General features: G+C 31.5%; 1 protein-coding gene across 8 annotated transcripts in view; it reads right to left on the bottom strand.

Annotated features, from left to right (window-relative positions):
- LOC111429585 (trio Rho guanine nucleotide exchange factor) overlaps positions 1-17,866 on the bottom strand; it is a 232,834-nt gene that overhangs the window by 23,088 nt on the left and 191,880 nt on the right. For 6 of the 8 annotated variants that reach the window (XM_071197653.1, XM_071197664.1, XM_071197681.1 and 3 more), the window contains 3 exons: positions 10,827-11,081; positions 5,443-5,526; positions 4,724-5,133 (listed from right to left, as the gene is read on the bottom strand). In XM_071197653.1, the coding sequence (XP_071053754.1) occupies positions 4,724-5,133; positions 5,443-5,526; positions 10,827-11,081 (749 nt within the window). The remainder of the gene's footprint in view (positions 1-4,723; positions 5,134-5,442; positions 5,527-10,826; positions 11,082-17,866) is intronic. The other 2 variants (XM_071197666.1, XM_071197669.1) reach the window with 1 other exon arrangement.

Raw genomic sequence — 17,866 nt, 5'->3', positions numbered from 1 at the left:
GTTTAGCATAAGTAAATATGCTGAAGACATTTTCAAAGAAATTTATTGTTATACAAAAAATGTTTGGAAGAATGAAATAGTAATGAAGTCCAATGTTTTCTACTTTCTTACAGAAGCGTTGCTGATTGGATGGTCTCAAAATCATTATTAAGACAAGACTCTCACAAACCCAGTTGTTTTAAAAGCTTTTTGAAGAGATAGTTATTTAGAGGGACTTTCATACCTTATTTTTAATTTATACCTTAGACTTACTACCTTTTATCAGGAAATGAAAATTGAATATCTTGTTTTTCTACTGGATGGAAATATTTGTCCTCCACGTTTATGTGAAGTATAAGGATTTTCAGTCATAGTTCTTATTACATCACACCTTCTCTTTATTAAATTAAAATTAAAATTATAATTTTTACCGTTTTGGGGTTGGTTTGATGTGCTCTGGAATGGGATTACATTGTGGTTGAGTTGCATTGGATTGGGTTGGCTTTCTTAGGCATTGAGCAAGGTCTATAGAACATATGGTTACCCAATACCGATTCTCCTCCTCTGAGAGGCAAGGTGGGTCAGTGACGTAGCTGGTTCTATGAACAACACAATAGGATGCGAGGTTTAAATATTTTATATAGACTGTACCACAGTATAGGCACGTATAGGCTATCTTTTATTTTGACTGTATCGAACCAGTGACGTCAATCTGCGGGGTAATAATCGATACTACAGAGGCATAGGGAATTAGGTAACCTTATGTTCTATAAACCTTGGGCATTGAGTTACTTTGTGGTTAAGTCACTTTGAGGTTAGGTCATTTACTGCGGTACATTTTTTGCGGAATTATCAACATAAAAGTGAATAAATTTGCTTGGTCTGCAATGAGTCCCGAATAATAATTTTTTGTTAGATAAGTTGTAAACTAATTTGAAAATATTGACGCCACAATCTACGTCATTGATCTGATTAAGTCTGGTTGAGATTAGAAATGCGATTAGAAATTTTGAGAGGATTATTTGTATAAGGGACAACAGATATTATAAATTTCAAATGGTTGTAAGTTAAGTTAAAATGACCTACATATTATATTCTGTATACTCACAAATTGAAAGAGTAGAGAATTTGGACAATTGCCGACCACGAAACTCTAAAGCTTGATCGTGTTATTCATCTTTCAGGTGGTTTTTTTTATTAGAAACTATAACGAACAACGTTGTGAAGTAAGACATCATCACACAGTTTATTTCGTTGTATGAAAACGTCATCTAATGAAAAAATGCATTCCTTACGATACTATTTCGAAAAGCACATCATGTTATAAAGATTCACGTTCTACTGATTTAACGTATATTACTTCACATACAAACTGAATATGAATACAACGGAAATTAATGACATTGGTGTAACCGTGCTGCATAATATTGGATGTGAAATTTTCTCTAACTCTGCTGTAAACACTTGACTTCGTCAATAAAGACATAATTTACGATCCGATGTTGCTACGTAACACGAGTCAATATCACGTTGCTGCTTCGTGTTCACTTCATAAAATTATTCCAACCATATCGATTTTTATAATATTGCTTGTAATCGGAGAGAACTAATTATATGATGTAAATTTGTAACAATCTGATAATATATTGTAAATAACTACACTATTTCATAACCAAATTAAGTTGTAAATAATAAAATATAATTACAAAGCGAGATGAAATTAATTTCTAAAAGGTAGGATAAATTTAAAATGCAATTTAGGCCCGGTATATTCATCTCCAAGTAAAGTGTCTGTTAACGTTTGGTTCTCAAAAGTAACTACTTGGAAGAATAAATAGCGTGAATATACCCGACTTGAATTAATCTTACCAGTAAATATAACCGACAAGTACTTACTTGATAGTTTACTGGCAAATGAATATACCGGATCTTAGACTCACGTTTAGATGACATAATTTTCTTTCTCAAGATAATCATAACTTTCAACTCAAAACAAATCCGGAGTCGGATTGAATAGTTCCTCAGTCTTCGAGAGGAACTGACTTAAAAGTGAACATACCAAATCAAAATAAATACGTTCCGAGAATCCAAAAAATAGGAACCTCAAATGTACGTGAACTAATACAACAACCAGGAAAACTCCAAATAATCGAATATGAGATGATGGCCCATAATTACGCCTCAACTTCCACGTAGAAGACAGTACTAGAAAATTTCTACACAACTCTGGACGCTGTGCTTGTTAATATATTTAACAAAAACATCACAATCACTTTAGGTGATTTTAATTCTAAAATAGGAGCTACGCACATTGACCATCATATTAGACATGTCGTCGGAGGATTTAGACTGGGAGAAAGGAATGAAAGCGGAGAACGACTGCTAGATTTTTGTCATCAAAAAAGAGTCTCTATAATGAATACGTATTTCCAGCATCATCCACGCAGACTCTATACATGGACGTCGCCTGATACCAGATTTAGAAATAAAATAGATTTTATATTAATCAACTCAAACACTCTGTAACAAATGTCAAAACGTTCCTGGGTGCAGACAGTGATCATTAACTGCTAATAATACTGCTCTGACTACGGTAAAAAAATAATCGCAGACCTTACACCGGACAGAAACGGATAGCAATAGAGGAATTAAAAACATTCAGAGACAGAATCTCATCAGTATTAACCAACATAAATTGCAATGATAATGTGGAAGAATCGTGGTTAAATATAAAGGAGAAATTGAACCAGTTAGACAATGTCGAAGACGTAATTGCATAATCTAAAAATATTCAGAAAAGATGCCGTAAAGACAAAGATAATTACATCTCCAATATATGCAAAGAGAATGCGCACCGAAACGAAACCTGTTTCGAAAGTCATGTTTTTCGCAAAAGATTTCAAACCACGCAGTTACACAATAGAATCTAAAGAATGCACTGTAGTAGGAGATATCGAAACAGTTTTGGACGTTTGGTAGAAATATTGTACAGAGGAGATAACTCTTAAGTGTTAATTAATGAGATGAAGCACGATCCGGACATTTTGCAAGCAGAGACGAGGTACAGGAGGAAATACCACATTAAAAAATAGCAAAATATCCAGGATGCGACGATATAATGGGAGAACTTTTGCAGAATCTGAGTCAGAATGACATTAAAATCTGAACTGAGCTATGTAATATGATTTGGAAACAAAGTCAATGGCTCTAGGATTGATACTAGCTCTACTTTCATTCCTATACATAAGAAGGGAAATGTTGCGAAATGTTGCAACTATCGTACCATCTCCTTGATTTTGCACCCGAGTACGATTTTGCGTCGAATTATTAAATGGCGTTTGGAGTCTTATCTGGATCGACAGATATCACACGAGCAAATGGATTTTGTAAAGACAAAACGGACCAGAGAATAAATCCTAAATTTAAGACAACTCCAAGAAAAATGTCGAGAATTCAATTTCCCAATGGTCAGCTATTTTTTGGATTACCAAAAGGCTATTCACTGCGTTAAGTGGAAAATGCTGTAAAGGATTCTTCATGAGATGGAAGTTCATGAACTTAATTATCTCATAAGAAACCTCTACAACAGCAACATGGCCACAATGAGAATTGAGAACCGACACACTTTAACTCTTTAAAACTGATAGAGGTGGTCGCCAAGGATGCATACTCTGTACATCATTAGAAAGGCATTGGACGAATGGAGTGAAGGGATCTCAATTGCGCACAAGAAGATTACCACCTTGAGATATGCAGACGATAGAACTTCGTTAGCTGCATCAGAAGAGAAAATGGTGAATCTTTTAAACCGAATTGAGTTGGAGAGTAATAAATTTGGCATTAAGATTAACGCAGAGAGAATTAAAATTGTAATTGATCGCTCTGATATTCTGTAACTAACGGTTCAACCAATGATCTTCTCCATCTTCCGTTATGTGGCTGAAACGTGGACAATTAAAGCAGCGGATAAAAAGAGAATTGATGCGTTTGAAATGTAGTACAGGAGGGACATAATCCGAATTCCAGGGACAACGCGCAAATCGAACGAATCGATACTTTTGAGAGAATTGAACTATTTCTGCTTGTCTTGCAAATATTCTGAGGTTTTTTGGACACATTACACGAACAGATGATAATAATAGGACGATGGTCTTAACGACATTGACCAACCCAATGGAGAATACTCACGGCACAAGTTGCTAATGATCACGATTTTCAGTAATAAGAGAACAACAAAATAAATAGAATTTTTAATCGAAGGCATTTGTACTCAAATAGGATTTCCAATACTTTTATTAATATTTGGATTCTTTAAGGTAATAAAAAATTTCTTACATAAAGTTGTTCATAAAGATCGAGAAATTGATATTAAAATAATCTCGTTAATACATATTTAAATCTTGAATGAGGATATAAACCCATTTGTGACAAAAGAAATGATTGAAGCATACTTAAAAGTTCAATTGAAATAACTCAAGCTTTTTTTGTATCCTCAAATAAAAAGATTTATGAAAGACATTGTATTCTCAAGTATTTTATCAATACCTCAACAATAAAAGTTTATAGTTTTCCCATAAAATCTAGTTCCAATTGGTTGTTGAAACAATGTATAACTTTACAAAAATATAGAGTATATCGGATATAAATTATGAAATGTAGCTTTAACTTCTTAAATTTGTTGGTGTTATTTATACGATTGCCTCAATTCTCAAAAAGATAAATAAAGTAAATAAAAATGACTTACTTATTATGAAATTCGTAAATCACTTCGATATTTCCAAACACAATCCTATCTTTACCCTCTTTTAGATCGTCTGGTATTGGGATTTCACAATCGGGATTCCGCATTTCCTTCATATAACCGTGCACAATCATTTCTAAGTCTTTCACGTAAGCTTTTTCGGTATCATATAATTCTTTCAACACAAATTGTCTTTTCTTTAAGTAAAATTCGACGGATTTGGAGGAAGAATCGGAGGCATTTTCGCCAGTTTTATCACTTTCGTCACCACTTAAAGTGATTCCGGCACCTTCACCGGAAATTCTCACACCCAATTCTTGTCCGCTTCCACCTTCGCCGCATTCCGTTAAAGCGTCCGCGGATTTTGTCTCACGCACCAATGAGTTTCTTTCTTGATTTTCAGAATGTTGTTCCTAATTAATAAAATTGATTTTAGAATTTATTTTTTATTCTTTATAAAATAAAAGAAAACACACAAAGAAATATTAAAAATAATAATAATCATGCGTTAAATAATACAGATAAAGTGCTAATATTCATTTTAAATATCTTATTGTTTAATTAAAACAGAAAACGTGGAACAAACTGGCTAATAATGTAATCTACGTTGTTTGTTGAGGGAAAATAAATTAAAATAAAACGCAAACTGTGCAAAAACTCGGGATAAAACACGAATCGCATGCTGGAACGTGACTACATAGATATAGGAACCGATATCGCACCATTCGCTCCTTAACAATCTGCTCAATTTCCGCTAGGTCAGCGGACGTTGCTCCTTCTATTGATTTCAATGTCAAGCTAGACACCTAAATATAAGTTTGTTCGATTAATTTTACATACAGAATTTAATCGAATTCGATTTGAAATTAATAGCGGTCACAAAATTTAAAATCAGTATCAATTATTTAATTGATCCTTTAAGATTTAGTTAAGATTAAATTATTTAAGAAGAGATTAAGGTAAAAAATCATTAATCTTAGATTTCAGATAAAACTAACGTATTGAAATTTAGATACTCTTTAAAATGGAGACAGTTTCAAAAGTACACTACCTCAAATGAAAAATTGGTTTCAGAGGAAAATGAATAAAGTATATTTTTGCTCATTAGTTGTCGTTTTTGCAAATTATAGAGATTTCTATAGGATTTGCTTTCTAAAATAAACATTTGTATTCGTCAACATATACGTAATTTATGGGTTCTTTATGTAAATAGTGATTATTGATTTGGATATGTGACGGCGAATGTACATAGTCGATAAATGTGTAAATCTATCAGGAAGTAGATTTATCTGCTTTTTTTTTAGCTACTCATACCGGTAACAATGTAACTTGACTTACTAAATTATGACTATAAATTGATAATATTTAAGTATTTTCGAAACACCTGCATAATTCATTATTAATATTTTGAAAAAAAAATAATTAAAATTAGTTGTTTAATCATAAGAAAGAATATCAAAACAAGTTCACTGTTTTAGTTATAGGTAATTGAAAAAAGTAATTGAAATCAGGTATGAGTATATGCGTTATAACTTTTTTTTTAATTGAAGTGCTCTGGTACATATCGACACTTTTAGCTAAATCGAATTTTTGTGTTTAATATAAATGGAAAATATCTATTATTAGATGGCATGAAACATCTGATTCTAAACATAGAAATTTTTTTCAAAATATAGGTTCATAAAATTTGGTGGGTTTCTTAATAAAAACAAACCAGATTTATATGAATAAAATGAAAAATAAGATTTTTTATCCACAGAAGATGTTGAGCAAGACATTGACGATATTGAGGAATAATACTAACAATGTTGAGATATGTCAGGGGACAGCAACTAAAGATATCAAGGATGAAAATAATATATGATGACGAAGACGTTGAGAGACGCCAGGATAGTGTTGAGAGATATGTATTAGTGACTACATATTTGGAAAAATGTTAGGGATGGAGAATGTAGAGGCTGATTGGTTGCTAGACGTTGAACAAGACTAAGTAGAGTATAATAAGGAAGGTATTGAGAAATGTCAGGAAAACATTGCAAAATATATGCTACGCATAATGTTGATAGTTGACATAGACGACGATATGAGATGCCGTAGATAATGTTGAGGAAGGTCAGCAATGATAATAAAAGATATCAGAGACGATGTTGATAAATGTTGTGTTGTGGAAGTGGTCTTGACTGATATCAGAGACAATGTTTAGAGCTTCAAAGGTTAATGGTGATAGATGATTGCGAAGATTTTGGTAGAGGTCGGAATAGTATTAAGAGATGACAAGAATTATTTAGAAAGAATTAGTGGCAGTATAGACGATGTTGAAAATAACCAGCGGCGATTTTGGAGGAAGTTGAGGATGATGTTGGCGAGGATAGGATAGAGTTGAGAAATATTAGGATACATTGACATGTTTTAGAAACAATTTGGATGCCATAAACGATATTTGACAATATTAGGGACGAGGTTGAGATATATCAGAAATAATGTTGAGGGATGTCAGGGATGATATTTAGAGATATCTAGGAAGGAAATTTCAGGAACTATATTGAGGATGTATGATCTACAGCATGATCATGTTATGGAATACCGCGGACAATGTTTATAGAAATATCAAGAAGGATGTAGATAGATGTTGGATATGATAACAATGAGGTGATTAAATGAAATCAGTTTATCTTAGAATTATATATCGGTTCTGATGCTGATCCAAACCAGCATAAGACGTTAGATTTGGCTTTAAAAGAAAACCAAAGTATTCTAAATCGAATCAAGCAGTATGTATAATTAATGACGAAAACTCAGTAAAAATGATAACAATTTACTATGTGTTTAAAGAATATGACTTGGGATTACTTCTGAATTTGATGACTTTATCAAGGTTTCTACATTGGAAAAATTGTGTCAATCATATAATCAAAATATAAGTAAAGGAGGCAAAAATGAATGAATTAGATGAAATTATTGATAATGTTGTGGAACATGTATTAATTAATGTTAATGTTAATTTGTTATAGGACGACAGATTTAATTACTGATTTAAACGATTAACGCAAATGAATACCTAACTGGGCTCATCGCACAATGTTAAAGTTAATTTATCTGTTCACAGAATTAGAAATTAACTACGATTTCGATAATTATAATATATTATGTATTGTTGTGAAACTATGTGTTAAAATGAATACACATACACCTTAAACGTTTACTTGCATGTTTAGAATTGATGAAATGATAACGAAATACAATTATATTTGTTAAAATAAATTGTAAAAAGTATTAAGAATACATGCAATATTCAAATTTTTTTTTAATAAACATTTAATGCGATTTTAAATTTGCTACCAGAAATATCTAGTGATATTTTAGGGTTATATAGTAACACAACTTTTATATTAGTTGTATTAGTTACAACTAAGTTGAGTTGTCATGAACTTTGTTGAGGACTCCCCTAGACATTGTTAAGGAAAGCTAGAGGCGATAATGAAACAGAATATTGAGAGATATCAGAAATCATGCTTACTGATGTGGACAATGTTGATAGATACTGAGGAGAGCAAGGGACGATATTTGAAGATATTTGGGATTATGGCGAAATACATCAGAGGTAATGTTTATTACTATCAAGTCGATGGTGATTAATAATTGAGAATTATCCCACCAGAATTATTTATTGGGAATTATCAGGTGCATTATAAGGTGCGAAATATCGTTAGTGATGTCGGGAGATATCAAGGATTATGTTTGGAAAAGTCATGAAAAATGTTCATAGATGAGGAGGAAGATTATAACGACATCAGGGGATAATAGGAAGGATGTTGAAAGGTGTTGGAGATAATGAATAGAGCCATTTTCTGGTTGGTTTGTCTGATCAGGACCTTTGCTTAGCGATATCAAAGAGGACGATTGATAGATGAAGTAGAGGGTATTGAGGGAGGCCATGATAGTATTGAGATATACTATAGACTAGGTTGAAAATAACGAACGAGAATGTTGGAAGGTATAATGAAGTTAAAAGATATTAGGAATGATGTTGTAAGATATTGATTGAGAGATATCAAGGAGGGTTTTGGTAGATAATGGGGAAGGTCCTAAAGTTAGCCAGGACAGTGTTGCACATCGATATGTTGTATCAATGTAGAGAGATGCCGTAGACAATGTCGAAGAATTATTTGTTGATATCAGGGACGATGTTTAGAAATATCAAGGAAGATGTTCATATATGATGGCGATAATGTTGAGAAAGATTGTGGCAATATCAGGAGATAATAGGGAGTATGTTGAAAGACGTTGGGGATACTGATTAGAGAAATTTTCAGATTTTAACATTGATTTAGTTAAAATGTTTTTAATAAATTTCTAGAAGCTAGTTCGATTACTTTAGAAATATGTTGGAGGTTTTCCTTCTAAACTAAAGAGTTCGTGTAACCGAATGCACAAAGTGAGAAAGAGGCAAACGAAAATTTCGGGAGAATATGCCAGGCAACTAACCAATACGATATCAAAATACTTATTTACTAACAGCAAAAATAAAGTATTTTTTACCAAGATCTAACTCTAATAACGGATAATCATTAAACAAATTGCACACTGTTTACTAGATCACGCAACTAATATCATATCAAACACTTAGGAAAAATAGAAGAAGCATACAATATGGTTAAAAGAAATGTTTTGAGTAAATGAAGATGACATCATAATCAGTAGTTGATTATTGACATGTCAAAAGCAGTGATTGATTTCTTTGAGCAGTAATCCAATATAAGATGGTATAAAGTAGCTATCATATAGCATTTTTGGTAATCTTGGTAAACACTTCACTTCAAGGAAATAAAAAACAGGAAAATACCACAGAAGAAACGTCTAATTGAAACAAAAGAGGTGATCTTTTATTTAAAAAGTGTACATTACTTGTAAACCGATTTGTTTTCCAAAATAATCCCATTTTGTTTCAAACTCGAAAGTTAGAAATACACCATAAAATGTCACAGGATTTTATTAAGGTAAATAACATTAGAGTCATTGGTTAAGATATACATAAAATCAATAGAGAACTCTCCGCATTGAGCTTTTCTGCAACACAACATATTTCTTGTCAGCAATATGTATATTATTTATATTATTTGTGTGTGAATTGACTTTTATAATATATCAAAGGAAAACGAGACTCTAAAATGATTTATATGCAAGCATTCAAAGTCTATCTTAAATTGTTACATTTGGGTTAATGGATATTTTCAAGGACAAATTTATCTATGATTCACGAAAAGGTATGTATCATGAGGATATTAAAAATTGTTTTTGGCAACGATGCATAATCTAACCCAAACTGTTAATTTAATTAAGACTTATAATTAAGTAGTAAATTAACCAATAAGGCTCGGAAATTGTTGATCATAAATTAGATAATTTGGAAATTACTGCTGGTAATCGCTTATCCCATCAATTAAATTCACCTCAACGAGTATGAAGGACCCTAAACACCGAAGTATGTCATACCTTGTACACCCAGTACAGGATTTCATAATAAATATTAAATTTAATTTATTAATTTATTGCTAATTATTCTGATTTTCCCAAAAAAACACTTCAATTAATCAACAATCAGATAAAAAACTTAAAATAAACTTAAAATTTACAAAAAAGTTTAATGTACCTGATTATTTTACAATTTGGTTTAAAATTTAACTGACCATTACATTGCATGTGCTCATATACGATAACATTGAATTTTATATTATCTTATCTGATAAAGATATCAATTTAAGAAGTTAAAATACACGTAGACATGTAGTCCATTACACATAATATCAAAAAGCTATTTATATATATTTTTTGTAGTTTTTTAAAATTATCATTTACGTAATTTTCTTTTATGACGAACATGCGTAAAATGCATTTTGTAACTTCGGATTTATCTTGTATATTATTCCATTATAGTTTATTATCATGCACTATTTTTATATATCCTACAAATCTATTTTTCCAATGAAACTTAAATAATAAACTTATAGTCACTATTCGACGATAATAAATTTTGGAAATATTTTCCGATCAGAACGTTAAATAACTAATATTTAACAACGTTTAATAAATCAATAAAAAATCTTACCCTTTTTCCGGGTTGCTCTTCAATTGATGGAATACCGGGAACGCTAGGAGGCACTGCAGTAACTAAAATTGGCTCTTGTATCGGCTTCATAGGTGGTGGAAGTTCTACTTCTTCGTCAGCGTCGTCTCCACCGCCATTCGTCATCTCCGGTTGTCCTGCAGCGGCTGTTCTCGCTGTCACCGTAGTAGGTCCAAGCCTATCATCTTCCTCTTCGCCTTCGGATACGGATGGTTTGTTCCCCATATCTGGTGGTACCTAAATATTAAAAAAAAAACAACTTTCTTTAACCACGACTTCAAATCGATTGTTAAGATTACCATAAATTAAAAATGTTTTATTACATTTTATCGGTATGAATCATTATTATCGTCCTTATCAATGTATTATTTACGTAACGCATTTAATTATCGCTTTCGCGAACTGTCTTGGTAATAAATAATATTTCCGAGTACCTAATTATTGAAACGTAATTATTTTGAGGTTGCTGTAATTAACGCATAGTAACTGTGTCTAAATGGTTACGAATGATTAAGTAAAAATTCTTCGAAGCTCAATGAAATCTCGAAGCACTAATTGCCTAAAGGTATGTACGCTACGCCAATAAAGATAAATGTAGGATGGTTGATGGTACATAATCAGTCATAAATTGTTGAATAATTGTGACTTTCCATGGGAAGAGAAATCTTAAAACAAGGTCGACACAAGATTATTTATTATTTAGTGTTTATTGTTGTAGCCTATTTCCAAAGAATACATTAGAAATTTAGATTTTATTTAATATTGTATAAATAGACAAAGAAATCGATTATTTTAATATAAAGCATCTGGAGAGAAAGTATTTGAATTTGGATTAGATCAAAAAAATATTTATTTATTAAGTTATATAATATAATTGTATGAACAAGGAATTAATAGGAATTTAAACAATATCTAGTCATTTTTGATACAATTTTTCATTTGTTTGAAGTAAAGCGGTAATTTGTTTAAGTAACTTGTTGATCATGATAAGAAGGATATATACTAGAAATGTTAGGTAATTGTATTGTTACATTTTAGTCACATCATATTTTTAAACGGCAATTTTATATATTAAATTTAATAAAATTTAATTTAAATTTTATATATAATGAAATTGAGACAAATGGAATTTTAATAAAAATTAATGTTGACCAAAACACATGATACAAAGAATATCTTGAAAATATATAAAACAAAGAAAAGTTTTTTGCAGTATTGATAGACACGTAATCATGACACGTATAGATGTTTATTAATTCACTTACTTAATAAATTCAAATTTAATAATAAGCAGTGATTTTTTGGTTATGATGCAACATTATATTTATTACTCATAATTTTTGATACTTAGTATTATTTAATTTCGGTTAATTTTAGACAAAGCAGGTAAGATAATAAACGTGAAATAATACAGGTAGTAATCAATATTTTTAATTTATTTTATGTACTTAATTTAAAATCCTGAGTTTATTATAGCACGTAGCTTCCCATTGAGAATTCTATGATGAGAGCCGATAACATTCATTGATGAGTGAGATATAGCAAAAATGTTATTGTTATAGAAGATTATGTTTTCTCGACAAGACAATAACAGCTTTATTGAAAGGGGAATCATAATAAGTTAGCATCTCGTTAATAATTTGATAATCAAATATCCAAGTATTAATAACTTGTTTTGCATAATGCAATAATATTTGTTTCGAAAGTCTTCGAAAGAAGATAAAACTCAAATAATGGGTTATAACGGTGTATATACAGGGTGATTCATAAGTAATGGGCCAAATTGTAAATGTACGTTCAGGAGGCCAAAATAATAATATTTTCATTAACAATAATGGGTCTTAGTCTGCTCCTTACTGAGATACAGGATGTTAAAGCGAAAAAAATAAAATAGATTTTTGTTAATAGATCAGCTACTTTTCTACATAATGACTCATAGTTGACTTATAGTTTTTGTAAGGGTAAACAATAATGTGTGAGAGGATTTGAGTTAACTCGTAGATGTCGCCACATGCGCCATATGAATTAGATGAAATCAGCTACAAATTTTTTATCGCTCATTATTTTACAACATACTTGTTTAATTTGGATAGCCCCATCATTTCTGTAGAAAAAAGCTATACTTCTTTGATCTTGAAAATATTAACGATTTTCGAGATATTTGAATTTTACTAATTCACTACACTACATTTCACGGTGGTCGACGTAGCATTAATCTGTTAAGACACAAGCATGGCATGGAATGTTGACATTTACCTAACCGTAATTGATAATTGATAACAATATTAAACTGAAACCATAAAAAAATTACGTAATAAAACAATTTATTGTACGCCAGTTAATAAAACGAAATACAACATTAGAACAGACTTGAACTAAGACCACTTACGACAACTGTTATCAAAACCTACATGTTAATGTTGTGCGAAGTTAAATTAAATTTAAGCTTAATTATGAGCTACTGCAAAAGGTTTTCAACATGACCACCACCAGCATTTATACACGCATTTAACCGTTTGGTTAAGGATTGTCTGACTTTAAAAAATGTAGCAGGATTATTTCGTATTGAATTGGCTGCATCTTGAATTCTATTCCATAACTCGTCTCGTGTATTTATAGTAGGTTCAGCATAGACCATTGATTTCATGTAACCCCACACATAAAAATCAAGTGGATTAAAATCGGGACTGCGAGGTGGCCACTGAAATTCACTACCACGTCCAATCCAACGGTGAGGGAATGTTTCATTCAGATGTTCGCGCACAGCACGTGAAAAATGTGGAGGAGCACCGTCTTGCATGAACCACATATTTCTTCTTAGTTGTAATGGAAGATCTCCCAAGAGGTCGACTAAGTCATTATTTAAAAAAATTAAATATGACATTCCATTTAAAGTAGGAGGTAATTCAACTGGGCCCAGTAATGTATTGCCTATTACACCGCACCACACATTTATTTTAAACTCGTGCTGGAAATGTCTATCTTATTTTAAACGAGGGTTTTCGGTTTCCCAGGCATGACTATTTCGCCAATTAAAAACTCCGCGTCTGGTAAAGGTTGCTTCATCCGTGAAAAGAATGTTATTTAGGAATGTTGGATTATTATTCAATTTTCCTTTTAGCCACTGACAAAATTGAACTCTGATTCGATAATCTGTTGGAAGTAAATTTTGCACAGGTATAAAATGATAGGGATATAAATTTTCCTTGTGTAAAATTCTAGTCACGGATGGTTGGCTTATTCCAGTTGCTGCAGACAATCGACGAGTGCTTATTTCAGAATTTTGCGCAATTCTTACCAAAATTTCATCTTCTTGCTGCGGAGTGATAATCTTAGGACGTCCTGTATGATATTTTGGACGAAATGAACCTGTTTCACCCAATCGATTATAAATATTTTGAAATATCTTCCGGTTTGGCTGCCTTCTGTAAGGGTACATTTCACGATATTTTCTGGATGCTGCTTGCCCAGAAAAACGTTCTTGTGCGTAAACGCATAACATGTCTCTCATTTCTTCGTTTGAAAAGTGATTATGTCTCGGCATTTTGATTTATGTTAGGACAAGAATGAATCAGTTTACTTAACAATAAAATGTTTTAAACTATTCATTAAACGTAAAAGCTCATTGACGTTTCATAATTCATATGGCGCATGTGGCGACATCTACGAGTTAACTCAAATCCTCTCACACATTATTGTTTACCCTTACAAAAACTATAAGTCAACTATGAGTCATTATGTAGAAAAGTAGCTGATCTATTAACAAAAATCTATTTTATTTTTTTCGCTTTAACATCCTGTATCTCAGTAAGGAGCAGACTAAGACCCATTATTGTTAATGAAAATATTATTATTTTGGCCTCCTGAACGTACATTTACAATTTGGCCCATTACTTATGAATCACCCTGTATATGTAGATTACAATGTGATATTTGTGGTGCTATTTGTATAAGAGAACTCGAACACTTTACTTAGGCTAAACTGTAGAGGAAGCGTTTTGTAAACCCAGAGCGTGATGTTTTTGTGGATATGAAATGAATCATCATGGTTCTGTCATTGTAAAAAAGGCTTTGCTCTCTAGTTTTGTTAATACTGCTTGTTGTAGTGGTGTAACTAATTATGTAGTTAGTTATTGGTGCAAGCTAATTTAAAATTACGTTTTTCATTTTTTATGGGATATTGTTTTTATTATTATTTTTATGTATTTATATTACTAAATTGCAGTAACATTAAATTTATTAAAATAATTGTTTGTGCTAAATCCCACTGCTAATCAGGTGTTGTTGAGTAACTTGGCACAGTAGCAGCTAATATAAATAAGGAAATTTAATGAATCAATTTTGTAGAAAATGGATTTTCAAGAACATATTGCAATGTAGCTTATGCTATAGGCATGTAGCATTAAATTAATTGTTTCGTTCTTTACTTTTTGGTTTTTGTTTTCTACTGTGTTTGTTTCTATGCTTATAATCTTTTGGAAATATTTTTTCCATCTATCTTTTATTTCTATTTTCTCCTTCAATGTTTCCCTTATGTCACCTTTAATTATTACCTTTAACGTTCTATAAAATAGTTTCTGGTTTTCTGCACTGCTGCTTTCTATTCTATCTCCGAAGTTTTCCCATTCTCTCCTTTTTGCTCCCGTTACAATTTATTTTCGCTTTTTCCCTTCTTTCCGTGCTTTTATATTTATCTTGATACAATATCTTACTTTTTCGGTCCACTATGCCGTTTGTTTCATTATTTTCTTTTTACTAACATCTACTTTAGCCACGTGAATTGTGATGTTTTTAAAGTGATTTTACGTATCTTCTAAAGTTTTCTCATCATCCGTTGCTTCCAGCATCTCCAACTTTTCTGTTGCTTTGACTTGATATTTTGCAGCAATTCCAAGGTCTCTTAATTTGGTCTCTTTGGATTTACCCTGTTAATTATCCCCATTCCCTCTACTTTCTTTCATTTCAGATGCAACGAAGTAGTGGTCCTCTAAACACCTTTGGATTACTCACATTTTTCAAATTTTCTTTTTGCACCAACACATCATCTTTTAATAACTTTTTTCTTTTGCTTACCATTTCTCTTGTGTATTTAGGTATGTATATTTCTGTGTTAGAAACTGGTATTTGTTATGTGGCTAGTCTATGAACAATACTAAATTCTCTTCGTGAGTTCCTTATATCTCTCTGTACCGCTCATCCCTTTTCCCTGTCCTACTATTGAAGTCTCCCAGCATCTCTTCCTTCGCCTTTTCTACAGATTCCGCTAGTTCCTCCAAAAATTTATTTCTCTTCTCCATTTTGTTAGGTATGGTAATTATTGTTTTTCTATAGTTTCTTTGTTTCATTTTCATGGATAGTATCTGATCAAGGCCTTCTATTATGTATGGACATATCAAGTTTTTTATATATAATACTACATGCTACTGCTGCGGCTGCTCTTAGTTCGTGCTTTATTCCGCTGTATATCGTTATGTGGTCGTTTCCTATGTATATTAATACTTGGCCCTCCTATTTAGTTTCGGGTAATGTCAATATAGGCACCCTGTGTCTTCAAATTCTTTCTTTAATTCTTTTTTTTATTTCATTCATGCATGTTGATCTTCTTCCGGTTTTGTTTTCTGATCTTTGTTTTAGTGTTATCCGTCCAAGCCATCTTACCGTTGAAAAGTATTTGCTTATTTCTATAACACCATTGCCGTATCGCTGATTTAGGCTACTGTCGTTGACGTTCTGCATATCTTGTTATTCTACATTTTTCCAAGTTAATTCCTATGATATTTTCTGCATTAATTCGTCGTCACTTTGTTTCGCTTTCTTTCTGGTCTCTTTAGTCTATTTTAATCCTTTATAATCCATTTTTGATAACTATATTATAAACAAAAACAAATCAAAATGCTGATCCTATTTACAAACATTCACTTGTTTACAAATATTCCCTGTGTATCAGTGGGAGAGATTAAAGCACGTTATGGCCCATGCATAGAGAAGCAAAGCCAACGACGTTGTTGGATAATTTGGTCAAACAGATGGGACTGCGCCATAAAACATCTTTTGAAGTTTATTATTAAAGCATTGTTCGAAATGTGGTGTTATCTTAGTGTTACTTTTAGACATAGAGTATTGTAAACCGTTTAAAGTAACAGAGGGTAATATTTGTTCTTCTTATAAAGTCAAACATCACAATATTACTGGGATTCCAAAAAAATGTTGGACAAATGGACTCAAAGTTCAGTTATGTCATAATCACAACTGTATACTTATAACCATGACTTTGAAGACAAAGTCACGAAGACATGAATACTTAATATAAATCAGAATTTGTTATATAACTAGATAGGTTGCTTCCAAACGCATAGAATTTTTATTTAACGTTTTAAAATGATGTATAGGAAGCAATAACTTAAGAATAATATAGGAAGAAGATTAATATCAATAAATTAGGAAAAAAAGTAGTGAACAAGAAACCATGTTGCGAGATAATTTCAACGTCAATATTCGAACGATGGTTATAAATAAAAACAATGATGAGATTTAATCAAAATGATCATAAATTAGCTTAAAAATAACACAACCTTGTGAACAATTCCTCATGATAATGCGTAACGTTCAATCTTTACTTAACATTCTTTACCTAAAGCTATTCAAGTTATTGTTAGTAAACATAATTGGTCTCACCCAATCTACCTGACATTACGCAATATCCATAATTAACATAACATCCTTTATTTCCTGCATTCCATTATTATTAATTTAATAATAGCAAAACATAGTTGTCTTAGAAATGAGCATAAATATCAGGCTTCAATCACTACAACTTAAAATATATGTAAATATTAATCGGAATTTGATATTAACGTGTGTAACATATAAATGAAACAACCAGAAGGTGGGATATTACCATTACACGTTAAAGGACAGGAATAACAGAAAAAATATAAATATATGCTTATATTATAACACAAAAGAGAAGGCCGACATTATCTATGTATGTTTTTGTTGACAATTCTTCAATTATTGCTTGA

Source organism: Onthophagus taurus, chromosome 1 (genome assembly GCF_036711975.1).
Source record: "Onthophagus taurus isolate NC chromosome 1, IU_Otau_3.0, whole genome shotgun sequence".
In the NCBI taxonomy this organism is placed as follows: Eukaryota; Metazoa; Arthropoda; class Insecta; order Coleoptera; family Scarabaeidae; genus Onthophagus; species Onthophagus taurus.
Note: the sequence above shows the minus strand (reverse complement) of the source record. Positions and strands in the feature narration are given on the sequence as shown.